The sequence below is a fragment of the Pseudorca crassidens genome, chromosome 2 (assembly GCF_039906515.1).
Source record: "Pseudorca crassidens isolate mPseCra1 chromosome 2, mPseCra1.hap1, whole genome shotgun sequence".
Classification (NCBI taxonomy): domain Eukaryota; kingdom Metazoa; phylum Chordata; class Mammalia; order Artiodactyla; family Delphinidae; genus Pseudorca; species Pseudorca crassidens.
Genome location: NC_090297.1, coordinates 535,022 through 561,693, shown reverse-complemented (window position 1 = coordinate 561,693; position 26,672 = coordinate 535,022). Strand labels below are relative to the sequence as shown.

The 26,672-nt window shown below is 63.3% G+C and overlaps 1 protein-coding gene across 6 annotated transcripts in view; it reads right to left on the bottom strand.

Annotated features, from left to right (window-relative positions):
* LOC137213145 (ATPase family AAA domain-containing protein 3) overlaps nt 1-24,084 on the bottom strand; it is a 29,790-nt gene extending 5,706 nt beyond the window's left edge. The window contains exons 1-17 of one of the 6 annotated variants that reach the window (XM_067717636.1): nt 22,777-22,939; nt 21,111-21,668; nt 19,167-19,445; nt 8,352-8,428; nt 7,632-7,733; nt 7,454-7,513; nt 6,888-6,957; nt 6,518-6,683; nt 6,279-6,348; nt 5,742-5,897; nt 5,173-5,229; nt 4,868-4,993; nt 4,554-4,678; nt 3,418-3,469; nt 3,023-3,093; nt 2,051-2,218; nt 878-986 (exon numbers count right to left, since the gene is read on the bottom strand). In XM_067717636.1, coding sequence (XP_067573737.1) covers nt 878-986; nt 2,051-2,218; nt 3,023-3,093; nt 3,418-3,469; nt 4,554-4,678; nt 4,868-4,993; nt 5,173-5,229; nt 5,742-5,897; nt 6,279-6,348; nt 6,518-6,683; nt 6,888-6,957; nt 7,454-7,513; nt 7,632-7,733; nt 8,352-8,428; nt 19,167-19,445; nt 21,111-21,668; nt 22,777-22,843 — 2,313 coding nt within the window. In that variant the 5' untranslated portion in view covers nt 22,844-22,939. Of the gene's footprint in view, nt 1-877; nt 987-2,050; nt 2,219-3,022; nt 3,094-3,417; nt 3,470-4,553; nt 4,679-4,867; nt 4,994-5,172; nt 5,230-5,741; nt 5,898-6,278; nt 6,349-6,517; nt 6,684-6,887; nt 6,958-7,453; nt 7,514-7,631; nt 7,734-8,351; nt 11,284-11,724; nt 12,026-19,166; nt 19,446-21,110; nt 21,669-22,776; nt 22,940-23,092; nt 23,157-23,537 lie in introns of those variants that run through there. The other 5 variants (XM_067717646.1, XM_067717673.1, XM_067717653.1 and 2 more) reach the window with 5 other exon arrangements.
* Nucleotides 24,085-26,672: the final 2,588 nt, after the last annotated feature.

The following is a 26,672-nucleotide window of genomic DNA, read 5'->3' as shown; positions in this document are numbered from 1 at the left end:
GTGCTAAGTTAACAGTGGCCAGGTTGTCACGTGGCCACACACATGAGCCACTCAGCACCCTCCACCTGGCAAGGACCATGGGGAAACTTGTTCTGAATGGCTGCACCCAAGGCTCCCGGGAGTCAATGGGCTTCCCTGCCCTGGGCACCCGTGGAACCACTGCTGGGATGTTTCAGATGAAAGCCTGGCTATTGGGAATGACAAGGGCCACTCTGGCCTGTGTGCCCTGAGCCACAAGGTGAAGATGGAATCACCTCCCGTAGTCCAGCTGTCCTCAGGCCCTCAGGACTCAGCAAACCCATCCAAAAAGCCAGAACGCCTGAGGCCTTCACGCCCCCTCAGGCCTTCACGCCCCCGCAGACAGTCCCGAAAGCAGCAGTCTGCCTCTAGGGGCTGGGAAGGCAACGCCCGACTCCTTATGAGGTCAGTCGCCTCCTGGCTCCTCACATTCTGCGCCCTCGGGCATGCTCCATCCCTGGCCCAGGCAGTGTCCCCCGGACCCTCCACCCGTCTGCAGTTTGCTGTGCCAACTGTCCTGGGCCCCAGCTTGGGACAAAGCCCAGGTTCCTAAGACCCTGAGCTTGATGACCACCGGACACGCTGCTGATTTGAGAGGGCCACGCCTGACCTGGGCCAGAATGACACTGGGAAGGACCATAACGCGCGAAGCCACGGACGGCCCTGGCCCATCCTCCCTGCTGCGGGGGACAGAGGGTGGTGGCGGGAAGGGAGGGCATCATGTCACGTCTGTGCAGAAAATCACTCAGAAACACCCTGGTGGGGGGGAGGTGCAGGTGCCAGCCCAGTCACCTTTCGACAACTCTGAGGGTCCCTGGCTCGGTCGGGCTCTGGCCTGCGGGGCGCATCCCCAGCTCACCTGCCACGCCACAGCAAGCTGGGAGATCTCCCGGCCCGACATGCCCTCTGTCAGCTGTGCGATCTCTGAGCACTTCTTCCCGTAGTCAAACTGGGCCAGCTTCAAGCGCCTGGTAAAGAATTCCCAAGTGATGCCTGGGCGCCCACAGGACCCAGGCCAGAGCAGAGGCCCGTGAGGGACCCAGGCTCCCACACAGACGGAGAGCAGGAGCCTGTGCTGGGAAACCCCAGGCGGGACATGTCCGACCCCCTCACTTTAATGAGCTACCCCCTGCCCAACGTCCACTGCTGGGGCCAGGTCTGGCTGTTCCACCTTCCTACCCTGCTGGGCAAATGTCCCTTCCTCGTGGAGCCCAAGACGGGGCCTGGGTGGGGCACATGCTGGGCTTAGGGGCGGCCATGGGGCCGTTCAGGATGTGGGAGAACGGAGGAGCTCCGGGGGCCTGTTCCCAGCTCCACCGCCTGCCTGGGGGCAGGGACCCCGCCCAGCACTCAGACAGCAGCGGAGCTCCTAATCCCGCCCCCGCAGGCGGATGCCAGGCCCAGTCAGGCCTGGCTGAAGGCCCAAGAGAGCCCGCTCAGACTCCTGTGAAAAAGTGCTCAGAACCTCAGGCTGCACGCAGTGTCCAGGCTGCAGCTGGGCTAGGATGCGCCATCGGGAGCTGGAGCAGGGTGGGGAGGTGGGGGACTGGGGCCAGCCAGGGGCAAAAGGAAAAAGAGACCCAGATAAGAGAGCTTGGGGGCAGCTGTCAGACGGGTGGCAGGGGCAGGCAAAGCCTGCCGCAGAACAGAAGACGGCTCAGCAGCGCCAGGCAGGAACCAGGTCGGTGGGGCTGAGATCTGGTCCCCGGAGAGGGTTACAAATAGACCAGCGCTGGCTTATCTGGAACGCTCCCGACAACAGCGAGAGAGGGCCTGGACGAGCAGGGAGGGCACCCCCGGCCTGGTGGGCCCCGCCGTGTGCTGGGGAGGGGCCCCAGAGGGAGGCTCAGCGAGGCCAGAAGTGGGCCGGCACAGCCCGCCACTGCCAGGGCCTGACTGTGGCCTGGATCTGAGCGTTTCAAAGGCGGGACGGGGCAGCAGGGCCTCCAGTGATGGGCGATCATGACCCCACACGTGAAACCCAGGGGCAGGGGCACGGGCGGGGAGCGGCCGTGGTGGCGGGGACACTTACTGCTTTCCTTCTGTGGCTGGTTTAAGAACATACTCGTCAAAATACAGCCTCACCAGGCGCTCCCGCGCCTCTCGCCGCGGTAGCTCGAAGCCGACCATCTCGCCGATGCGGTCGTTGATGGCCCAGTCCAGCTGCTCGGGCTGGTTGGTGGCCAGGACCAGCATGAACCTGCAGCCGGCACACGGCGGGAGCTCAGGGCTCGGGGCCAGCAGAACCCGCCGTGCGGCGTCCTCACACGCGAGACCCTGCCGCACCGGCGCTGCCCTCTGCCTCCCATCCCTCCCTGTCTTGCCCCAGCTCATGCCTCTCCCCGACTGGTGGCCCAGCCATGGAAGCCTCCCTGTGTGCAGGAGGGACGGGGACCCAGGGACCCAGGTCTGAGACAGATCCCTGCCCCTCCCACACCAAGTGCTGGGGTCTTGAAGCCTGGGGCTCAGCTAAGCAGACGTGCCAACTCAGCAGGAACTCGACACGCCCCTGGGGGTCTCAGTGGGGGTAGGGTCTCCACCGGCAGCAGCTGCAGCGGGCAAGGCTAGTGAGTCTGGCGTGGTAGCCACGTTGGCTGACCGGCAGGGCTAGATGCCACCAGCGGGCAGGGGGCTGGAGGGACCTCACCCACCTGGAGGAGCAGGATTAGGGGGCCCAGAAGGGCCAGCCCAATCCTAGGGCAACCTGCGACCTGGGGCCCCTGGCTGTGGGGTGAGCCCCTGACAATGCATCTCATGGGCAGCTGGAAATGCCCAGGGCCTGAGCCAAGGGCAGTGGCCTGTGGACGAGCCTGTGCCCCTCGGCTCTGCCTCAGAGACCCCAGCACATTGTTTCCGCAGCTCCACAGACGCCCCACGGCGCCCAACGGGCCGTCCCACTGTGTCCGGCCACGTGGGTCAGGCGTGAGCCTGCTCGGGCGGCCGCCCCACAGCAGCCACGTGCGCTGAGGCAGTGCCACGGGCCCCGCACACGGGCTCTCCTCACTTGCTGCTGTGCTGGCCTGTCCGGTGCAGGAACGCGTTCAGGGTGGCCCTGAGGTCCTCGCTGATCTTCTCCTGCAGAGACAAAAGTCCGGCGTCAGGTCCGCACGCCGGAGTTCTATAAGCAGCCACGGGGGTGCTAAGGAAAGGCTCCGCGGAAAGGCGCAGCCCCCGCTCGCCCACGACAGAATGAATCTAAGTTCGAAGGCTGAAGCTTGACTCCAAAGACGCTGAACTTCCCCTTCTCAAATAAAATGGACGAAGAAAGCTCAGCTGAGGAGCAGGTTCCCGGTGACCTTCCCAGGAAGTGCAGGCACGGCGGCCCAGGCCGCCCACCCCGCCAGGGCCCCGCCCGCCCTGCCCGCTCCCCAGGCCAGAGGGCGGCCTCCAGAAACTCACAGTCGCTCGCTTCCTGAGAAAGGCATCTGCTTCGTCCACGAAGAGCAGGAGGCTGCAAGGGCAGGGCCACGTGAGGCAGGCAGGGCACGGCCCCGCGGGAACCCCAAACTTTGCACTGCCCCCACCGGTACCCAGACCTTGGCCGCAGACGGGGGCATGTGAAGTACCAGTGTCACGAGAAAGTAACTAAAAATAGGCTGGTGACCCCTTGTCTTAAACGGTTTAAAGTCTCCAGGACTGGGCCTCCCTGGTGGCGCAGTGGTTAAGAATCCGCCTGCCGATACAGGGGACACGGGTTCAGGCCCTGGTCCGGGAAGATCCCACATGCCGCGGAGCAACTAAGCCCGTGTGCCACAACTACTGAGCCTGTGCTCTAGAGCCCATGAGCCACAACTACTGAGCCCACGTGCCACAACTACTGAAGCCCACGCACCTAGAGCCCGTGCTCCGCAACAAGAGAAGCCACCACAATGAGAAGCCCGCACACCGCAATGAAGAGTAGCCCCCGCTCACTGCAACTAGAGTAAGCCCACACGCAGCAACCCTAACCCTAACCCTAACCCAAACCCAATGCAACCAAAAATAAATACATAAATAAGTAAGATTTAAAGAAAAAGGAAAAAAGGAAAGAAAAGAATCTGCCAGCCAATGCAGGGGACACAGGTTCAAGCCCTGGTCTGGGAAGATCCCACATGCCAAGGAGCAACTAAGCCCATGCGCCACAACTACCGAGCCTGCGCTCTAGAGACCGTGAGCCACAACTACTGAGCCCGTGAGCAACAACTACTGAGCCTGCACCCTACAGCCCACGAGCCACAACTACTGAGGCCGTGCACCGCAACTACTGAGCCTGCATGCCACAACTACTGAAGCCCACGCGCCTAGAGCCCGTGCTCCGCAACAAGAGAAGCCACCACAATGAGAAGCCTGCACACCACAACGAAGAGTAGCCCCCACTCGCCGCAACTAGAGAAAGCCCACGCGCAGCAACGAAGACCTAACGCAGCCAAAAATAAAATAAAACAAAGTCTCTGGGACCAAGAGGCTCCCGGACCTTGGGGACAGGCTGTGGGGAAAGTCACCAACCCCCCTTCCCAGCAGGAGCCCCAGGGCCACCCAGGAGGCACCCAGCTCACCCTCGCCGGCTGGTGTTGGCCCAGTCAAAGACCTTGTGCATGGCGGTCACGCCGTCCCGCCCCATGGGGGCCACATCCCCACCCGTCATGATGGCGTAGTCCATGCCTGAGTGCAGCGCGAGTTTCTGGGTGGGAAAGGCACTTTAACGCCTGCTCCGTCTGCCCTCCAGCCCACCGCCCCGGTCGCTGGGGACCAGACCGCGTGTGGGGAGACGCCCTTCCTGGAAGAGCTGGGCAGGGGCCGCCTCCCATGTGCCCACGGCACCTCTCCCTGGTAGGTGAGACTCTACAACCCCCAGCTACTGTGCCCTCACCTTGGCAAACAGTGTCTTGCCCGTCCCAGGTGGCCCATACATCAGGATGTTCCGGTACACACTCCTGTTCTTCCTGGTGTTCCTCGTGGCAATGGCGATGTCCCGCACACGAGCCTCCAGGCTGGGCTGCCAGGGGACACGAGGTTTGGGGACGCTCTGCCGCTGAGTCCATCCCTCCTGAGTGCCTGGGTCAGTGCGAGAGGCCGCCTCTCCCTGGCTGGGGCTCAGCCAGTAAACCGGACTCCAGGAAGGCCGAGCAGCCCCGCCCGGGCAGGAAGGTCCCAGGGACAGGCAGCCCCACTTACGCTGAGGACGATGCCCTCCAATGCGTCCTGAGGCTTACTGAGGAGCCGCCTGCTGACCTGCGGGGCGCGGGGGGGTATCAGGGTCAACGGCGGCGCCCATGGTGCAGCCGCCCCAGAACACGCGTTACCAGCTGTCCTGGAGAAGGCTGGCAGGGGAGACTGTCGGCGACACTGACCTCTAGCGACAGCCCACAGCACTGCCCGTGGGTGCACAGCACCCAGGCCAGGCAGGAAGCCTGGCTCCCCTCGAGGAAGGCAGCCGACACAGGGCTGCTTCCAGCGACTTATCTTACGGGTAGATGGCTTGCTGGAGCCCCAGAAGTTTGTATACAAGCTCCAGTCCACCCAGGGGGACGGTCATGCCCACAGACCCACAGAGGGACGGAGCAGACTGGCGTGAGGGTGCCACCAGTGCTGACGCCACAGGGCCAGAGGAATAGCGTCAGGAAAGAGAGCCAAATGCAAATCTGTGAGCAGGGGAACAGGGCAGTATTGGGTAAAAAGGGGAAAAGGGGTCACGTGTGCGACTCGGCCGTAAGGCCACACGGACCCAGGAGGCCCGCGGTCACCTGCACAGGGTGCCTCAGCAGCTCCAGCACCGTGATTCGAGAGGTCTCCCGCACCAGGGACGGCTTCCCCAGCCGCGTCTCCACGTAGCGCCCTATGGCCGACGTGGCGTTCTTGGCGGAATAGATGCCGATGGCCAGCAGCGTCAGCCCAGCCACCTGGAACAGGGCAGGGGAGGCAGGTGGCGCCCACCCCATCCCCGGCAGAAAAGAGGGGCTCCCCCACCAGCTCCCTGAGTCTCAGCCGGGCCCCACCAGTACCTTTCCAAAGGGCAGGCACTGGTGTGGAGATAAAACGGACGCCTGGCACCCCTCCCACACCCTCCTCCCAGCCCCACCAGGGCCAACACTGAGCTGTTCCGAGCGCCCCAAACGCAAAGGCTGCGTCACTTGTGGCTTTCCAGTGGCAGTGGGGGGCGCGGGGGCAGCGACCGCCTCAGCCGTAGGTCTGTGAACGCTCAGAGCGCCAGGCGCCTCTCACAGCCAGCAGAGACCCCGACACGTGACACAGACCGCAAGGAAAACGGCAGCGTTGTTTACCGTGGCTGTCACTTTGTCCCAGTCTGTCACAAAGGCCTGGAATCCTTCACCAAACACGGTGCCAGCCGTCCTGCAGGGGAAGCAGTGGCATGACTGGGAAGGAATCGGGCTGTGCCTGTGCGCCTAGCCCAGCCTCCAAGGTCAGCCCCAAAGGTCACCGCAGAAGGACCAGCCAGGGGAGTAGTGGGGTGCCTGCTCAGGGGAAGGGGCGAGAGGATGCCCGCTGGGCACGGCCTCACCTGATGGACTCCAGGATGGTCTGGCGCTGCTCAGCAGCCTTCAGGCGGATCTGCTCGCGGGTGATGTCAGCATTGTCGCGCTCAGCCTTGGCCCGGGCACGCGCCTCGGCCTCCACCCGCAGCATCTCGTTCTTGTGCCGAAGCTCCATCTCCCGCTCCACGGTGGCTGCCCAGGGAGAGCGGGGAGCAGCGCTCAGCCCGAGGCCCCCCGACCCAGGATGAAGCGCAAGCGCAGGGTACCCCCCGGGTACCCCCCCACCCCCCTCTCCCAAGGGTCTCTGCGCTCGCTGCTTCACGCTGCTTGGGAAGCACAGGGCCTGAAGCAAGGCCCGTGGCCCTAGGCCCGTGAGCTCCCAGGCCAGGGCCCTACCTCGCCGCAGGGCCTCCTGCTTCTGCACGGACTCCTCCTGCTTCCGTAAGTTCTCCTCGTTGAGAAGTTGCTGAAAAGGAGCCACAAGGGAGAGGGAAGGGCTTCGAGTTTAGGAAACGGTCAACATCACACCAACAGGTTAGCTGCTCTGGCCTCAGAGATGTCCCCATCGCCCCAGGGGCTCCGACCCCAGGGGATGGTCGCCTTGAGGCCTGCAGGCTGCACGGCCCGAGGCAGGAGCCGCGGCCCCCAGCCTAGCTCGGCCTCAGAGCAGCCCTGACCCATAGCTGTCCTCACAAAACAGGTTTTTTGCTGGACTGTTTAATTTAAAAACTAAAACGCCCACAACAGGCTCGACGTTTGAATGCCCCCCCACAGACCCGTTTGAATGCCCCCCACAGACCCGTCAGTCAGGGTCCCACCCGGGAGACCCTTGGGGCGGTACGGGCAGATCCCCACCCCTCCAAGGTAGTGGTTACTGCCGGGCAGACCCCAGGCTCTGGCCCCCACCCGCCCCAAGGGATGCCCACGCCCTCAGGGAAGACAGGCGGCTGGGCAGAGTTCACCTGCTGCTTCAGCTGGTCCTCATAGCGCTGCCGGGACAGCTTATCCTGGTACTGGGCCCTCTAGGGAGGGAAAGGGTGGTGTGCACACGGCCCGGGCACAGAAGCCATGGTCCAGGGTGGGACTCGGCGGGCGCGGGGCCCGAGGAGCGCCCCGCATGCCCCACCCCCGCCGCCTTACGGCCTGGTGCTGCCGCGTCTCCTCACTCAGGGTCTTCCTCCGCTCCTCGGCCTGCACCCGGACCTGCTCGCCCTTCAGCTGCTCCACGGCGGCCTCATACTCCTGCGCGACACACCAGCCGCCCTGAGCCCAGGACCTGGCCAGGCCTCCCGCCCCGATGCCCCTCCCCTGCGTGGGCTCCAAGGAGCCGGACAGCCTGTGCAGCGCCTGGGCAGGGATGCAGCCTGGTCTGCACCCCACAGGCCTGTGGGTGCTCAGCTGTAGCCTCACCTAGGCCCAGGAGGACCCAGACCCACAAGCAGAGAGAAGCCAGGAAAACGGACAGGGCCAGGCCCCAAAGCAGCCAGACGGTCTCCTGGGGCGCCTGTCACTCCCCCAGCCCCCTACACCGTTTCCGCTGCGCTTATGCCACGTGCCTGCTTTCTGATTCGCTTTACAACAGCCCGTGGTGGAGGGTAGAGCCTGTGCCTTTCCTACGCTGGCTCACTACGTGCTCAGAGTGACGGCAGGAGTCCCCCCTCGGGGAGACCAGACTCCTCACCCACATCTGCCCTTCCAGATAGTTCTGTACAAAACTCAGGCCACACACCTGTCTTTGATCCCCGCTTCCCTCAAATCCTAGAGGGAGGAGCTGCACCCACCGCCCATGTTCTGTCTGTCCGGGGGCCCCTCAGCCTCGGGGCTGCAGCCCACCTCTGCCAGCACCACACCCACACTCACCTTGAGCTTGGCCTGATGTTCCAGCTGAAGCGTCTGCTCCTGCATCTGTGCCAGACTCAGCGCCTCCTTGGCGTGTCCTGCAGCGGGGGCAGGTGTGTGGGCATCAGGACACCGGGCGAGTGTTCACAAGTGCCAGGGGCTGCTCAGGGACACCACAGCCCACCTCGACCTGAGCGCACGCGTGGCCACCCTGGTCGGACCTGCTCAGCCACCCCTCCCTCCAAGGGCCACCTGTGTATGCTCCATCCCCAGCGGAAAGCGTGTGTGCGCGGTCTGCCCCCAGGGGACTGTCACACTCCAAAGGGTTCCATCAGAGAGGCTGTCCCCTGCCCGCCTGTTGACAGCAGGAGGGTCAACATGGTGGTCGTTTCCCCATTAAACAAAAAGCAAGCCTGTGGCTAGAACGTCCTTTATTTTTCCAGTGCGAACATTTTTCCTGGGCCTCTGATACCTGTTACTGATTCACAGACAGGCAAGCACAGGCAGGTAAGAACGTAAGGGGCAAACAAGGATTAAACCAGAAGGAAAGGACTTCCCTGGTGGTCCAGTGGCTAAGACTCTGTGCTCCCAGTGCAGGGGTCTAGGTCCCTGGTCAGGGAACTAGATCGTACATGTCACAACTACGAGTTCGCATGCCGCAACTAAGACCTGGTGCAGCCAAATAAATAAATGTTAAAAAAAAAAAACCCAAAACCCAGAAAGAAGCCGATGCACATAGGCTGACAGCTCTTCACAGGCCACATGTTAGAAACACGTATGTGTGTGATTGACAACTTCCAGGTGTATTTTCTTCATCAGCGGAATTCACATGTGGAAATATGTGGGTATCCGGTGCTCTCCTTGCTGAAAACGCCTGCACGTCGGGCCTCTCTAATAGATCCGCGATGACAAAGTTCTCCTGTGCGCCACGCTTCACTACAAAAACTTTCTAACACATAAAAGCACGGAGAGAAGGTTGGGACCCCATGAGCCCACCTCCCTGATGCTACCACGCTCCCAGGTTGCTGCCCACACATCCACCCTTCTCCCCCCCCACCACAATTTGTCTTATTTTTTGAGGCCTTCAAGGTAAGCAGCAGACCCCAGGACCCCAAGCTGCAGCACCTGCATCACTGACTACAGCGTAACCCCTGGGGCTCGCTGGCTCCAAGCACGTGTTTGGCACGTGGTGGAAGCTCTAGGGCTGAGGTAGGCTGGGGCTCGTGGTTTGGCTTCAGAGTATGGGGAGGACCTGCAGCTGGCCTGCTTACTCGCGCCGTGACCTTTGACAGGTAGGCTGACTGCTCCGAGCACCTTGCCTGCCAATGGAGCAGGGCGCTCCCTCCCCCGACCCGTGGAGTGAGGTGGAGAAAGCACGGAAATCGCTCAGCACAGGAACCCGCGAGCCCCCCGATCACAAGCTACGACCTCAGTGCTGACGACGATGACTGTCACCTCGAAGTCGTCCTACACCGAGATGTGCGAGCCGCCACGTTAACTGCACCCACCACAGGCAGGCACCCTGTACTTGCGTGGAGCACACAGCTCAAGGCCAATGTGCTGCTCTGGCGTCCAAGGAGGGCCTGGGAAACCTGGGGAACTGGGTAGCATCAGGCTGGGCCCCGAAGGACACAGACAGTGGTCAGGCTGTAAGAAGCAGCTGGGGACGTCTCTGGTTTGCGTGGAGAGAGCAGTGAGGTGAACAAGAGCGGGTACAGGCCAACCAGGGCAGGCACTCTGGCTGTGAACTGGGAGCATCTCCAGACAACAGGCCTGCAGAGGGGCTAAGGACAGAAGGGGCTCAGGCACCCTGGGAAGGAGGGTATGGGGACAGAAGGGGCGGCAGCCCAGGGTGAAACCTCCCCCATCGGCCAGCAGAAAAGCCAGGAAGGATGGCAGGAACAGAAATGAAGTAGAGTCCACACTTGAGACAGTATCACTGGATGTGGACGCCAGTGGGGTGGACCATGCCTCTAGGTGGTGGTAGCTAGGGACTCTGCAGGAGATGCTGCTTGCTGGGGAAATGGGGGAGCAGAGGCCAAGGCTCTGGGGACCCAGGTGGAGAATGTCCTGGGGCAAGAGCTCTGGGGCAGCCAGTGCAGGAGACCTGGGAGCAATTCACAGGCAGGAGCAGACAGGAAGTCGCTGCTACCCTCAGACACACCAAGGCTATTCACACCAGCCTGTACGTACAACTGTGTGGGTTTCAGAGGCCAAGAGTCGGCCTTCACATTTCAAAAGGAGGCAAACTTTGAAATTCTGGGCACGGTGAATGGGCCAACCCCCCCAACAAACCTAAAGTATTAGGTCTCGTGTCAGAAGTCTGTCATCATCTGAGGTTTCCTGAAGCCCAACCGTTGTCTCTCAAGCTCCTCTGCAAGCCTCTCTTCAGCCATCAAGTGATAACTGAAATTATCTTGCAAACCTAATACATCTAATATACTTAACACCCACTCTGAAGAGGGGCGTGTTCCAGCTAGGCCTAAGGAAACAGGCTGTTCTGTTTTGAATGTCCCTCCAGGATCTGAGAACCAGAAAGGCTGGAGACCTTTGCCCAGGATGTTCTCGTGGCCCCAGCGGGAAGGCGGGGACTGAGCCACAAAGTGCCAGGCCACCCCCTCCTCAGACAGGAAGACTGTGCTCACCTCTGCTCACAACAAGACTGCTCCATAAAGTCTTCTTTGAGAATAGAGCACCTCTGCTTAAAAGTTTAAGAGCTACTGTATTCTTCCAGCTATTACCTACTCAGCATGTGCTATATTCCAGACCCTTAATCTTGATTTTGACACAAACTGTTAAAGCCACAAGAAAAAAGAAGGTTATGAAAAAACCCATGGGCTAAGTGAAGGTACACTCACCGCTGCTGTCTTGAGGGCCTGGGTCAGGAAGGTCATCAACTGGCCCAGGGCTGCTTGATCTGTTGCTTTATAGACCTCGCCTACCTGAACGCTACCTTTTTCCAATGATAAATGCAAATCTGCTTTATTTCCCTTAAGACCAACGCCCCTCAAACACGTTTCCCTTCTTAAGCGGAAAACTGCCAAGCAACCACCACGGACGGATCCCCTACTAGGCCACCCTTGGCCGTTCCACGTGGAGACGGCAAGAGGCGGTAACTGAAGACCAGGGTGCAGCCCTGCCAGCTGCTGCCTGTACCCTGAGTCCCCTCGGCACCGGTTTCCCCACTTGAAGGACGCGTGGCAACTGGGAAGATGCCAGAGGATCAGGGGATCCCGAACCTCCCTGCACGCAGGGTGGCTCCGGCTGGCTTACCGCTGGAGACCGGTTTCCCCCCGACGGCCACTCGCCGCTCGATCCCTCAGACCACTAAGGGCCACCGTGCCCCCGAGCCCGCCGCCCGGCCGCCCTCCCCGCGCCCAACCCCCGCACTCACGCGAGTGCTCCAGCTCGCGTGCCGCCTTGGCCGCGCGCTCCAGGCCCGTCGGGTCGAAGTTGCTCCATTTGTCCTTGGGCCCAGTCCGGTCCCCCGCGCCGCGGTCCCCGCCGCCCTCGGCCCCGGGCTGCACGGGCGGCAGCGGAAGCGGCGGCCCCGCGCCTTCGCCCTTGTGGCCCTTGATGCCGAAGAGCCACGACATGGCTCGCGAGCTCCACGCGCCGCCGCCGGAACCTGTAGCCGTTCGGACGCGCGCGACGCAGAGCACGGTCCACGCGCCGCGAGCCGGCGGCAGAGACTGCGCAGGCGCGGCGGCGGCCCTTCCTCCAGGGCGACGGATGCGCGTGAGGTCCATGTCCCCCCCCGCGCGGCCCTCGGATTGGCTGCGAGGACCGTGACGTCACGGCATCGCTGCAGCGATTGCAGGAGCTGGCTCGGTGGGGGGGGCGGGTAGGCCGTCAGGGGGCGGGGCGAGGTGCCAGGTGACCGGGGTTGGTCAGGAACGAAATTGAGGGTCTGGGCGCGTGCGCGCCCTTGGGTTCGTCATTTCCGCGTGGCAACGACACTGGCCCCGTTGCTATGGGCGCCCACAGAGTTCCGGCCCCCAGGGCCGCAGAGAGGCCAGTGCTGGAGCCGAGGCCACTTGATGCGCGGCGTCCCGACCGAGGGAGAGGCCTACGAGAGGAAGAGTGTGGGAGGCGGCCGATAGGCGGGGGAGGACCCCGCCCGAGGCGGGCGCGGGGTCGGGGGTCTGGGGACCGGGCCCGAGAGCAGGCGCCGGCGCCGCGGGCTGAGCGGCCCCCTCGGACAGCGGAGCACGGGCTGGCCGTGTCCAGCGCAGGGCGAACCGCCCTACGGGCCGGGCGTGTCCGGCGCGGGGCAAGCCGGCCCGGTGCTTAGTGGGTCTCGGTGCTAGCGCATACAGTCAGTGCTACGGAGATGATGGAAGAGCGGAAGTGCGGCCCCGGCCAATCTCCCGCAACCGTCAGTAGAATGAAGGGCTCTCCCGAGCCTCCTCTTCGGCGTCACAACAAAACTCAGCGGTCCGTGGTTGTAGGTAAAGTGGCTCCCAAGGGAGGGGACAGAGCTCTGCAACCCCAGAAGTATGGGACGGCAGAGCCCCCGAGGCCCCACAGAGGGCGCCGTCGCGGAAGGAGAGCTCCTCAAGGCCCAGGGGTCCTGGCTCTGGTCTCTGCCTGGTGAGGTTTCTCCTTGGGAACCCCCAGAGGCCACGTGCCTGCTTCAGGGACCAAGGTGCAGGCTGGACCGCCTGGGGCAGAGAGAGACAAGGATGGACAGAGGCCAGCGTTGCTCTAGAACCCAGTGTCCAAAGTTAGCAGAGTTTGCTTCTTGGGCCAATATCCAAGTTGCCCCTGCGTTCTTTCCCTGATGGAATTTGTTGAGTTCCCAGTATTATACGGAGTTTCTCCACTAGATTGAAAACAGTCTTAATCTTAAGCCTGAAGAAAAATAGGAACAAAAAAATTCTAAGATAATTCTGTCTGGGGTTTGTTGTTTGTTTCGTTTCCCCAAATCAAGAGAAAAACCAAAGATGTCCCTCATTGGCCATCATCAAGGTCTCTACAGATCAGCTACAAACCATACAACCAATAGAACTCCGGGCTGGCTTTGCTGGGTAAAGAAGAAATGGGAAAGAGAAGTGAGGTCCTGGGTCACAGGCAACTCTCTAGCTCCATCCACAGGCCAGCATTTGGAAAGCCTGTGTACTTTTGTATGACAAGGAATAATTGAAAATAAAGTTCTGCGTTTAAAAAGTCAGTGTCAGGGACTTGCCTGATGGTCCAGCAGTTAAGACTCCATGCTCCCAATGCAGGGGGCCTGGGTTGGATCCCTGGTCGGGGAACTAAGATCCTACACACCCCAACTACTGAGCCTGCATGCCGCAACACAGAGCCCGCATGCTGCAACGAAGACCCAGCGCAGCCACAATAAATTAAAAAATAACAAAAAATTAAAAAGTAATAATAATAAAAATTATTTAAAAATAAAGATCGCACATGCCGCAACTAAAGATACCGCACGCTGCAACTAAAACGAACAAACAAAAGATCCCACACGCTGCAACTAAGACCCAGGGCAGTCAAACAAATAAATAAATTTTAAAGTCAGTTTCACAAAAAAGTCAGTTTCCTTTAACTTGGCTTAAAAAACAGAAATCTTAAGATTTAGGTGCTTGCACCGCCCCCCCTTTGATGGAGGGGTTCCTTCCGGGTTCCCTCGTCACAGCGGTGCTGCTCACACTTTCCGGTTTCCAATGGGCCCACAGAATGTCCGGTCCGCTTGTGTTTGTCACTTAAAGTCTTAGGTGGAAGCCACTAGGCAGGACAGACACCGCTTTCCTAAAGACACTAAGTTAATACAAGGGAATTAGGATGATGCTTTCTACCTGACGTGTTCATGTTTTGTTCTTTTTTTTTTTTTTGCGGTACGCGGACCTCTCACTGTTGTGGCCTCTCCCGTTTCAGAGCACAGGCTCCGGACGTGCAGGCTCAGCGGCCATGGCTCACGGGCCCAGCCGCTCCATGGCATGTGGGATCTTCCCGGACCGGGGCACGAACCTGCGTCCCCTGCATCGGCAGGCGGACTCTCAACCACTGCGCCACCAGGGAAGCCCCGTGTTCATGTTTAATTGACAAACGTGGGGTTCTCAGCCGCCCATGCTGCGCTGTTTTGCTGATGGGATTCCCCCAACATCCCCCCTCCCCACAGGACGTTTTTTTTTCTCTGAAGGAGTCCTCAAGCTTTGAAGACCTGGAGGAGAGACTGCAGAAGTTAAAGGTGCAGGTGGACAGCTTGGCCTCCAGCCTGACCTTGAGCCCAGGGTGAGGGCACACAGCTGCCCCCGAGAGCCCAGGCCAGCAGGAGCAGAGTGGTCCCCACCCAGGCCCAGTGCAGAGGACTCTGCCCCCAGAGCCTGGGCAGCAGGTGTGGTTCCTGAGTCCCCTGCATCTGGCCAGACCCTTGGGGAGCTGGGGCCTTCCGTGAGGCCCCAGGACTTCCCAGCACTGAGGCTGCAGCGCCAGCTGCCCAAGCTGCCCCGTGTCTCCCAGGGACAGAAGCCTCTCCACTTGAGTCTGGAGCCCCCCAGCATCACTCTTCGGTCTTCTCTCCTAGGACAGTTGGGCCTTCAGGGGCTGATCTCTCTCCCTCACCCAGCTGGGGCCCTTCCGCTCCCATTCTCTCTTCAGGCTCCAAAAGGACCTGCTGGTTCCAGTCTCTGGAGCCCCAGCTCATGCGCCCCAGTCCAGCCGAAAGAAAAGCTGCTGGCTCGGCCTGGTCCCCCTGGGCCCGAGCCCCCAGGGCAGGGCCTCCGGCTGCTGGTCCCCACCCTACCCACCGAAGCCCTCTCCTAGGGCCCCTGCAGCCCCTCCCCTCCTGGCTCCAGGGTGAAGAGCCTAGAGGGGAGGGAGCACGGAGCCCTCAGGGCCTCATTTTCCCCGCATTGTGTTTGCTCTTGGCGAGCAGGCGGCTCTCTCCTCCCCCCTGGAGCCGTACCGCACCTCCCCACCAGCTGGACCGACAGGCCCACCCAGCAGAAGGCCAGCACAGCCAGGCCATCCCCAGAGGCACGCGAGGTGGGGGGACCCTCAGCACAGGGGCTCAGCTGCCTGGCCACCACCCTGAGGACAGGAGACATGCCATGAGCGTTGGCCTGCCCCTTGAAGGGCTGAGCTGGGACCTCTGCCTTCCCAGGAGAAGAGCAGGGTCAGCTGCATAGTCTGGACAGACCTTGGAAGCAAGTCGCTCAAGCCCTGTGGCACTGATGGAGCCCCGGGGTCGTCTGGGAGGGGCTGGGAGTGGCACCTTTGGGATCGGCCTCCAGTGCCCTCACGTCCAGTAGGGGCTGGCCCTGGCGAAAAAGCAGGACTGGGAGCTGGCCAGGACCCCAGGCCCACAGCAAGTTGAGAAGCTCGTGGCTCTCACCCCCTCCCCTAGTAAGTGCTGTGCACCCCACGTGCGGCACCAGAGCCGGGTGGTTGTGGCCTCCGCTCCCGTGGACACTATGGTCAGGGGCTCAGGCAAGCCGCTGGCCACCCACTGCTCTCCCTGTGCTTGTGCACACACCTGGTGGGCACGGGGGCCTGTCCTTCCTGCGAGGCTTTAGTGTCTGTGGCTAGGACGATATGATTGTCATGGGTGCATTCACAGACACTTCTGAAACATAAGCAATGAGTGGCAGGAGTTTTAACTCCTGGTGAGAACATGTCAGTGAACAGGGTTCCCTCCTGCCCCACCCTGCCCCTGCCTGGGAGACCTCAGCCCTCTCCCTTCCCAAGAAGGGCTCCGGCCTGGGAGCCCCCTGCCAGTGGCCGGCAGCCAGAAGCACATCCTGCCCTCTCCACCTCCCACCCAAGGACTGGGACCTGCGGGGGAGGGTCTCCCGGGGGCCCCTCCTCACCACACTCACCTCTAGGGGGAGCTATGACTTCCACTGGCATTTTTTTTTAATGGATGTTGGAAGAAAATTTTTCATCCCAGAAGAAAAGCACAGACACACAGCTGTCAGCCTCAAGCTTCCTGAGCTGCCCCCTCACCACAGCAGGAGGCTGTGAGGACACACGTCTCACACAGCAGCCCGACACCATTTCTTTCTGTCGCCATGGTAACAGCTGGTGCTCCAGGGAGCTACCAGTGGCTGCACCACCCACTTCTGGACACCCACCTCCAGAGGCCTGATCCAGACCCAGCAGCCATCTGGCCTTCTCACAGACAGCCTTTGTCCATTACCTGGCCCTCGCAGCTTCCTGCCGTCGGGCAAGCCCTGGGCTGCAGGGAAGAGCCCACACGGGATGAGTGTGACATGCAGCCTTGGGGAAATCCTTAGCTTCTCCTCTTCAAGTTAGGAAGCAGCAGCAACCTTCGTGAGTGTGAGAACTGTGCCCGCCCAGCATCACCAGAGGAGCCTCCCTTTGGGGTCCCCTAGAAGCAGCAGGATCCTCCCCTGCCTGGCCCACTCCTGCTGCATGGACCTGGGCTGCCATGTGGATCATAAACTCTTGCACGGCCCTTTCTGACTTTCACGTGCTTCCAGAAGCTCATAGTTGCCTTAGGAAGTGGCACGTGTAAGTCCCTGCAGGCCTCAGCCTGGGCCCCAGACCCAGAGTGGACCACGGAGCCAGGGCCTGCGAGTCAGGGGATGTAGAGGGAAGGGGTGGAGACCGGGACAAAGCTGTTTCCGGGAGACTCTTTCCAGACGTGGCCCAGACTCCACGACCTTTAAGAACTGCCTGGGATGATGCAAGGGCGGCACTTCCGAGACAAGGGCTTCCAGGAGGGGCGTTCCTTGGCCTGGAGGTAGATTTGGGGCTCCTCTCTCTGGGCCTCAGCGTCCAGCAGAGAGGAGGCGAGGCTGGAGCCTCTTCCAGGGGGTGGGGGCGTGCGTCTTCCAGCTGCTCTGCCTCCTCTCGGGGTTGGAGGCATGTTTGGGGGGCAGGGGCTCACAGCTCAACTTGTCTTTAGCGTGACTGAGCCACTAGGAAACGCTCCGCCAGCACCTCCTGCTTTTTCTCCTGCCGCCCGCACGGTGCGCTGCAAGCTGGGCTCAGGGGCGCAGCGTGAAAGGGGGTGCCTCTCTGGGTGCCCCGTGGGCTGTGACCCGCGAGCACCCAGGGGATTGGAGTGGGGGATGCAGGCCTCCACAGGGGGAATTCTGCCCATCAGGGATGGATCAGGCCCAGGTCCCAGCAATGCCCTCAGAAACGGGGCCTGCGCTCTCTGAAGAGGAGATGCACAGGGCGGCCGCAGGGGGCACAGTGGCCTGAGTTCCAGCACTGGGAGGGGGAGGCTCCGCCCTCCTCTTCTCCAGCACCAGCCGGGGTACCAACCGTCCTCCACCCAAGACGTTTTTTTTAACTTGCAACCTTTTATGGGGCTGGCGTGTTTTGACAAGGAATACACTCTCAGGAGACTGCAGGACTAAGTTTACATCTGATTTACTGTATTTTAAAGTCTGGGGTGTTAGTGGGGAAGAGGCAAAGTGAGCACTGAGTCAACACAGGCGGAGGAGGAGGTGCGGGGTGGGGCTGAGGGAGCGCAGCACTGCCTGCCCTTGGGACTTGCCTGGTGGCCCCAGGATAAGAGCAGTGACAGGAGGTGGGGTCAGAAGGCCCTGCAGAGAATGGCTGGGGTGCAGCACCCAGGGGAACCTTGCTTGTCCCTGCCCCTGCCCGGAGGCCCTCCAGCCAGAAGCAGGGAAAGCTCCCTGCAAGTTCCAGCCTTGGGGTCCCGCAAGAACAAGCTCGCCCGTCTCCAGGGTCCCAAATGCCAAGCTCCTGTCCCATTCCTCCCAAAAGGCGCCATCTGCGTCCCAGTGGCTGTGGCTGGGCCCAGTGGGGTCCTGGGTAGGCAGGAAGGGCCACTGTTCCCAGCAAGCACTTCCCCCAAGCCGGCTGAGCATGCCGGTGAAGACTGTCCCTCCAGCCACCCAGCTGCTGACCACACGATCAACTCCCAGCACTTCCCCTCCCCTTTCCCAGACCCTGCGCCCTCCAGGAAGCCTCTGAGGACCTGGCCAGAGCCACCTCCTTCCTTTCCCATCCAGGACCTGAGTGGCTGGAGGGGACTCAGAGCTGCCACGGAGACCAAGCTCCTTCAAACAAATGCTAGCCTTTGCCACCAGAGGGTGTGGCCCTTAATACAAGTGTGAGGTCCGGCCGCCCCGGCGCCCTGTGGTCCTGGGCCCAGAGCCATCTCGGGCCTCTCGTTCTCAACGGGACCCTGACTCCTTGTCTATCTCCCCGCTAAATCCTGCCCAAGCTCTGGGCCGGGCAGGGGAGGGAGTCGCGAGAGCACGCGCCGCTGCCAGAGCTGCCGCGGAGGGTCAGGCGAGGCCGCGTCCTGGAGGGCCGACGCCGGAGCAGGGCGCCCTCTTGCGTGGGGGTCCCGCGGGACAAAGGCCGGCCAGCATCCCACCCCTGGGGCAAGACCCACCGAGCTCGGGAGAAGGGCGCCCTCGGGTGCTCGGGCGCGGCCTGCTCACGGCGCCCGGCCCCCAGCGCCCGGCGACTGGGGGCGCGGGGCGCGGCTGCGCTCGCCATCGGGCGTGCAGGCCTTGGCCGACAGCGCCCTCTCGCGGCCGGAGCGGAAGGCCGCCGTCACGGTCACCAGGTAGGCGGTGCCCGGCGCCAGGCCCTGCAGCGTGGTGCTGTTCCGGCCCGCGGGCACCTCCAAGATCTGCGCCGCGCCACCCCGCAGGGGCCCGACCTGAACGTGGTAGCCGAGCGCGGCGGCCGGGCCCAGCGCCGGGGCCCAGCTCACGCGCAGGCTGCGCGGCCTGGCGTGCGAGATGACGATGCGCTCCGGCCCGGTCTCCTCTGCGGGGGAAGTGCCTGTGAGCTGGGAGGGGGCCGCGCCGCCCGGCCCCGCGCCCTGCCCGGCCGCGCCGGCACCCCCAGCCCGCCCGGCCCCGCGTCCCGCCTCACCCGGCAGAGTGCGCACCCGCAGGTGCTGTGGCCTCAGGAGCCGCACGTTGGACTCCGGCACCAGCGCCACGTCGTAGTCCGTGTCAGGGTCCAGGCCGGCCCAGGCCCAGCCCGTGGCGTTCCCTGGCAGCTGCTGGCGGCGCGCCGTTCCCGGCTCGGCGCTGGGCGCCAGCTCCAAAAGGTAGTAGCCCGAGTCGGCGGTCAGTAGGGGCGGCCAGGCCAGACGGAAGCCGCTGGACGTGACCTCGGAGGCACGGAGCTGATGCGGCCACATCGCGTCTGCGGGGGGACAGGGCAGAGAACAGAGATGCCTCCTCGCAGCGGACCCTGGGGCACTGACTGTTGACTCCCGGAAGACACCCAGAGGCGGGGAGCAGGGCGCGGGGCGCCAGGCCAGCCCCGGCCACACCCACCAGATGCTAAGGATCCGCAGAAGGACATAAGTGCAGCCAGCCCCCTACTTTGCCCCGTCAGGAGCTTCCCTCCTGGCCTCAGCTCCAGGCTCAAACCAGTGCGGAGGTATAGCAGCCACCTCCCACCCAGTCCAGTGGCCTGGACAAGGGCCCCTCAAAGGTGGCAGGATCCAAACTGATGTCACGATGTCAGAGAACAGAGGACCAGCCCCCCATCCAGCCTGAGTGACCAGCACAGAGTCCGGGGTCAGCTCAGCTCCGAACAGTCAAGGAAAACGGGGCCCACGGTACAGCCAAGAGACGGGGAGCCACTGGAGAATGCCCCGAGGTGCAGGAGAGATGTGACAACCCCAGGAGCAGCTGGACCTGGAGTTTCGGGTGCTGCCGGCGTCCAGTCCCCAGGAGAGTGTGTTGGGAGCACTCCAGGGTGGGACCCCCAAACGTGTGTTACTCCTGGGCTTTGATGCCGAGCACCACAGGGCCGTCTGAGTGACGGTGCAGGGGAGGTGAAGCTGATAAATGTCGGGACAGGGTTAAGCCCTTCGGGACCCCATGCTGCCTTCTTTAATGCTGGGTGTGCAGCTGCCCGGCTGGCACGTCCCTCGCCCATCCCCCACACTCAGACCCTGCCCCCACTCCCAGGAGCCCCCGCCCTACTGCCTCACTGCCCTGCAGCCTTGGGTTTTTCCTGTCCAGCTGCTTGCCCTTTCTCCTGCTGTCGCCTCCAGGCTCAGCCACAGTGGTTGATCCAGGGGCCACCAGGGCCAGGTGTCCTGGAGTAAATCTTCGGAAGGACACTCTACCTCCCTCCAACCCACAGTTCAACCCCTTCCGGTTTCAGGTGGACGATTAACCACAGGTGGAGACTTGGGAGGACCCTGGGGCCGTTGGCATTTTTCAGTGGCTACAGCCAACCTTGCCAGTGGCCAGGCCCTTCAACACCAGCTCCCTCTCCCACCAGGTTTAGCTGGGTCAGGGCGTTCCACAAGAAACTCGGAGGGGAGCTGCTAGCCCCCACAGCGGGCCCTCCAAGGTCCGGCCTCCTCTCCAGCAATCCCCACAACCGCCTGCAGTGCAGTCCCACTCCAATCCCTCTGCGGCTGCCCTCGCCCCTAGCTCTTGGGGGGCAGTCTCGGCCCTTCCTGACCTGGCCCTCCCCCTCCCTCCAGGCTTGGTGGGCCCCTCTGCAGAGTCTCCAGGCTTGGAACCTCCTACACTTCCTCTCCAGGTAGACACATTCCACCAGATGCAGCACCTGAGTCCCTCAGCCCACACCAAGTCCCCCACTCTCCAGCAGAGAGCCCCACCTGGAGGTGTTTACTCAAGCCTGCCCCTCTGTCCCGCCTCAGCCCAGGTTGGGGGGCACCTGGGGTGAACGGCTGGAGTGTGTCCCTGGAGAAGCCGCGTGTGCACCCCTGTCCCTGCAGCCCTGGCCTCTGCTCCAGGCATGTGAGGTCCTCCTGGAGGCTCACCTGGCCCTCTTCCTGAGTTCCCCGCTGGGGCTCCCCGGGCTCCGCCTCCTCCCACCTACCAAGAATGGAGCCCCTCAGCGCCTGGGTGATGATGTGCAGGTCATCCACATCCACAAAGTGCAGATGCTTCTCAGCGGGGGCCGAGGCGGCGGCCGACAGCTCCAGGAGGTTGCCGCGGCCAGTGCTGACGACGAAGACGGTGACGCCCAGGTCCTTCAGCTCCTGCATGGGGGGCCCCACGGGGTCGCTGGAGCCGCCGTCTGTCACCCACACCAGCACCTTGGGCACCCCCGGCCGGGCCCCCGCCGCCTTGGCAAACAGCTGCTCCTTGGCATATGCCAGCGCCAGGCCAGTGTTGGTGTCACCCATGCGCTGGGCTGCAGCGCGTATGGCGTCCTGGATGGCCGAGCCTGAGCTGTGCTGGCCGAAGGGGAACTCGGTGTGCGGCCGACTGCCCACGTGCACCAGGCTGGCACGCAGGGCCCCAGGGCCCAGGGGCAGCAGGGCCGCCAGCCGCCCCAAAAACTCCCGAACTCGGGAAAACTCATAATGAGACACGCTGGCCGAGCTGTCCAACAGAAACAGCAGGTCCCCCTGGGGGGCAGATGCCGGGGGGCCTGGGGGAGAGGGAAGGGTTCAGCCCCAGGTGGTGGCCCCCAGACAGCCGCACACCCAGGTCAGAACCCCCAGGGCCTGAGCCTTCCCTAAGCTGGCGCTTGCCCTCACCCAAGGAAGCCCTGAAAGCCTGCTCAGCCACACCCCAAACGTCCTGGGGTGGCACCCGGGGGAGAGGGGCCCTAAGCCAAGAGGGGTCCACACTCTCAGCAGTTCCAACTCTGCATCCTGGCCGCATGCCTGGGGCACCCCCTGGGCTCCTGTCTTGTCTGCAAAGGAGAGCTGACTCCTCCAAGCCCCCACACCCTCCCTGTCTTCAGCAGACTCTGCGCAGGCTGGACCCAGCCCAGCCCCCAGGAATGGTGGGTGGATGGGTCTGGGCCACCAGGGCTTGGCTTTCAAGAAGCAGCCTACACCGCTCAGCCTCCAGGTAAAGCAACCGGTGGGGCGTGCGGTGGGGGCACAGAGGCAGCTGGGGAGACTGGGGACAGAGGTGGAGGCGTGTGGGGGGCAGAGGTGGAGGCATGGGGGGAACAGAGCGCTGACTGCAGCCCCTCCCACAGCCCGGAGTCCTGGTTGGAGTCCTGACCCCACTTACAGATGATGTCACCCCTCCCCTGGCCCCCATCCTCTGCTCCACCTGGACCCAGGAAGCAGGTTACCTGCTGCAGCAGCCCGAGGGCCCTATATGCCCCTCCAAGGCCTCCCCCTTCCTCCCGGCACCCCGGGGGGCAGATGGGGCCCTTCGCCACTGTGTCATGAGCAGACAGCGGCCTGGGGTGTCTCGGTTCTGGTCCCGGCCTTGCGGCCTCAGTTTCCCCCAACCCAGTGGGGCGACGCCAACCCTCTCACCATCCCTCTATTAATGGTCACTCCAAGGAAAGGGAAACTGAGGCAGGGACAAGCCTCCCCGACAGGCCCCTCCCCCTCCCTGTCCAGGCCCCAAGATCCCGCGGAGTTGCCGGCGGGGCCCGCGCCGCAGGTGGGTGTGGTCCCCTGCCAGCTGCCCCCGCCCTACAGCCGCGGAAGGAGAGCGTGGCTCGGTGCGGACATGGTGGGGGGGGCGGGGCGCTGGGACCTGAGTCCGGCCTGGCCGCCCGCCGCACTCACCACGCTCCGCGCCGCTCCGCGCCAGCCGCAGGCTCAGGGCCAGGCCGAGCACCGTCCAGGGCAGCATCGCGCGCGACGGGACGGCCACGCTCTGCCTCCGCTCGTGGCTCGCTCGCTCCTGAGCTGCGGGTCGCGCGGCCGAGCGGGTCGGACCCGGGCCCCGCCCCCGGAGCCCGCCCCCGGGAGCCCCCGCCCACCGCGGCCCCGCCCCGAGGTCCCGCCCCGGCGCGCGCGCTACCCCGCGTGCGGAGGAGCACCGGCTCCGGGGAGGCGCGCGCACGAAGGGCCCAAACGTGCGGCGACACGCGGCACTCACCGGGATGCCGCCGAGGAACACGCGGGCGGCACGCACACACAGACACTGCGGTCTCCCTTTCCGGCTGTAAGGCCTTGGAGTCAGCCCTGTCCCCTACCCCCTGCCCCCAGCCCCCAGCCAGGAGCCGAGCAGGGAGCCTCCAAGATGGGTCATCCCTAGGCCCGCTGCCCTTGGCTCCGCAGTGTTGGGAGTCCCTGAAGCCAAGCCCAAGAGAGCCCCAGGGGGTATGAGAGTGTGTGGGTGACACCAAAAACAACGTCCCCCCAACAAGTCCCAGGCTCTGGCCACAGAGACTGGGGAGGGGCAGGTGTATGGGAGCTGTGACATGTTCCTCCAAGGAATGACCAACAGAGATTAGGAGGGTGGAACTTAGAAAGGAGACAGGGCGTCGGGAGAGGAAAGAAGCCTGAGACCTTCAAGGGGAGCTTCTGGGGGGACACCTCACCTGGCTTCTTAGAGGAAGAGGCATAGGAGCTGAGGATGGCTGGTTCAGGCCTGTCCAGTGTGATCATGCTGGGCATACCGCTGTCCCCATGGGCCCTGCCCAATGAGGGGCCCAGGGCTGAGGCCAAACTCCAGGACTGAGGACAGAACCCCCCCAAGCAACCCACTGGGGAAACCCTCCACTGTGACCAGGAGCCGCGCATCTGGGATCCTGGCTAGACCAGAGCAGAGGTGGTTGGCTGCAGGGGACATCCTGAGGGACACTCAGTGCCCCCAGGGCAGATTCCTTGCCCTTAGGCGAGATGGGGCAGTGTCCCGTGGGCAGGAGTGAGGTCCAGGAGAGCCCTGCCCCCCTCCCTCCTAAGATGCCTTCCTGTGGGGTCACCCCCACCCTCTCCCAGCCACTCCTCTCTGTGCAGCTGGGTGGGGGGCACAGGTCCCCCACGGGGAGGAGGCAGGGCCATCTCTGCCAGGATGTCCCCTCCCTTTCCCCCCTCCCCAGGAGGATGCCCAGCAGGGAGGACGGATGGGACTCAATGGTTTTCCTTCCTCCCTCTGGCAGGTGAGACGCCAGGCTGGGAGACAGACTGGAGCTCTGACTTTGCCTAAAAAAGGAAGCAGCTCAGCTAAGCCTGAGGAGCTGGGGCAGGAACAAGCAAGAACTGTGTCCCCGCCGTCCCACCCCCCACCCCCCCGCCGGGAATCTTGGCAGTGCTGGGGCTGGCTCAGCTCCACAGACCTCAGGCCTCGGCTGGGACCAGAAACTGCCTGGTGCTTCCGCCTGGGCCCCGGGGGGGCGGCAATGGCTCGAACCCCCAAAGTTCAGGGTGTACCACCCAGAGGGACCGTGCCTGGCCCCCAGCCCTCCGGCACTCGAAGCTGAGCAGGGCTGCTGCGGAGGTGGGGCTGTGAGCGGAGGCAGCTGGAGGAGAGCCAGGGGCCCCGCGGGGAGCTGACCCAGGTGCAGACGGCCCACACGGCCTGGCTCCTGTTCTAGCTCGATGGGCGCCCACCAGCAGGGAGCGGGCAGCACCGGATCTGCCCTGTGGGTCCCCACTCCTGCCCAGCGGTGGGCCCACTGTCACACCTCGGCTGTGCTGCTGGGCTGACGGGGCCTTCTGGAAAAACTGAGCCACTCTTCTTGGCCATGACTCAAGCCCTCGAGGAAGCAGGCGTCCTCCTCCCTCCAGCCTCTCCGTCAGAGGGAGAAGGGACGGGGGCCTGGCCTTGGGAGTGGTCAGCCAGGGCCTCTCCCTAGCCTTGGCCAAGCTCGGCCACCTGCCTTGGCCACCTGATGCTCGTGCTGAGCTCTGGCCTGACCCCCGCAAACTGAGACCACCCCACCCCCACCAGGTCAGCTCTGCCCTCCTCAGTCCCCTGATCTGCTCTGTGGCTCAGCTGGCCACACCACCCCCTGCTGCCAGCATCACTGTGAGTCTCCTCACCCCCCCCCCGAGGTGAGACATGGGCAGATGGAGGGTCCCCAGAGAACACAGGGGTCAGCCAGGGGTGTAGTGGTCAGGGCCAGGGCTGGGCTTGAGACAGACGCCAGAGGAAGCACAAATATAATGACCGGGAAACATCCTTTCTGAAGCAAGACAGGCCTGGGGGCAGGGGGGGCAGAGAAGGACGAAGGCGTCCTGCACACATCCGGCCCTGGCCCCAGCCCCCTCCCTCCCCCGGGACCAGCCCCTGCCTGGCCCTGTGTTCTGGGGACCAGGAGGAGGGAGCAGCCTGTGGCCTTGGCCCAGTCCGGGAGTCCCCAAGCATCACTTCCCAGAGCTGGCACACCCGGCCTGTCGGTTCACAGGCAGGTGGACAGGGCTCCACAAAACCCAGGGACAACGTTTGCTCTCCAAGGCACCGCCCCTGCTCCCCGCCGGTCTGCAGGAACGCACCCTCCTCCACACCGTCCAGGCCTCTGCAGAGAAGAAGGGCCTTTTGTCCCCAGCTCACTGTGGTCATGTTGACCCCTGGGAAAAGGGCAGCTCCCGGGGCCTCTGACCCCACCCCTGACCCCAGCTGAGAGTCCGAGAGGCAGAGTGGCTCGGCCCCACCCTGTCCCACAGAGATGCCTGTGATGCTGGTTTTCGTGTCAGTTGTATCTTACACAGGCACCCACACACACACAGCTGGGAACACAGAAACCAGAAGTGGGGGTCGGCTGCTGTGGGCCTGGAGGGTAGCGTGGGCGAGCCCGAGGCCCCCTGACTGCACGCAACAGTCACAGGAGCAGAGGGAAGGGGTGGCCGAGAGCGGCAGGGCCCAGAGGCCCCGGCCGACACCCACCCACACATTCTTCTAGGCTCCACTTGCCTGTTTGTGGTCAGGGATGTGCCAGGGCCTGAGGGCCAGTCCTGGGGGTCTGGTGGTCCCATCGTCTCGTTCCCTAGGGGCCCGGGCCTGCCCCTTGCGGCCCCAGAGACGACCCCTGCCCAGTCCTTCAGCCAACAACACCCAGGGTGGCAGGGAAGACAGCTGATGGGGTGGGCAGCCTGGGTACGGGGGTGGGTGCCACCCCATCTGCATTCATCAGTTATCTGTGTGCTGGGCCCAGCCACACAACAGGCTCTGCACTGGGGACGTGCAGGCACTGGGCAGAGCCCCTGTCCTCCCAGCCCTGCCGGGCTAGAACGAGGATGGGGAGCGGTGAGTTTGCAAAGATGCATGTCTACTTATCTTCCCCTTGGAGGGTGGGGTCATGTCAGACCAGGGGGCAGGAGCTAGAGGAAGTACCAGAGCCCTGGGGTGGGGGCCTGCCAGTGTATGTGAGGGCAGCAAGGATGCCTGGGAGGCATAAAGGGCAGGGGCAGGCTTCATGGGGGAGGCGAGGGCCTAGGGGCAGGATGGGGACTGATGCCAGGCCTCGAAGAAGTAGAGGCCCAAGGGCACAGCTGGGAGGCAGAAAGGCAGGCAGGCAGCAGGTGCTCCTGGTTTTCAGCCTGTGCAGGGAACTGAACAGTGGTGCCCTTCCCGAGGGGGGACCCCTCCCTAGTTTGGGTTCCCTGTGCTGGAACCTTCTGTAACAGGGAGGTGACCCTCATGCCCTGTCCTAGCCCCAAGCAGGGTTCAGGCAGGCTTACATAGGGAAAGAGAGAGCAGGGAGGGACAGAACTGTGTCAGCACCTTGGTTGGG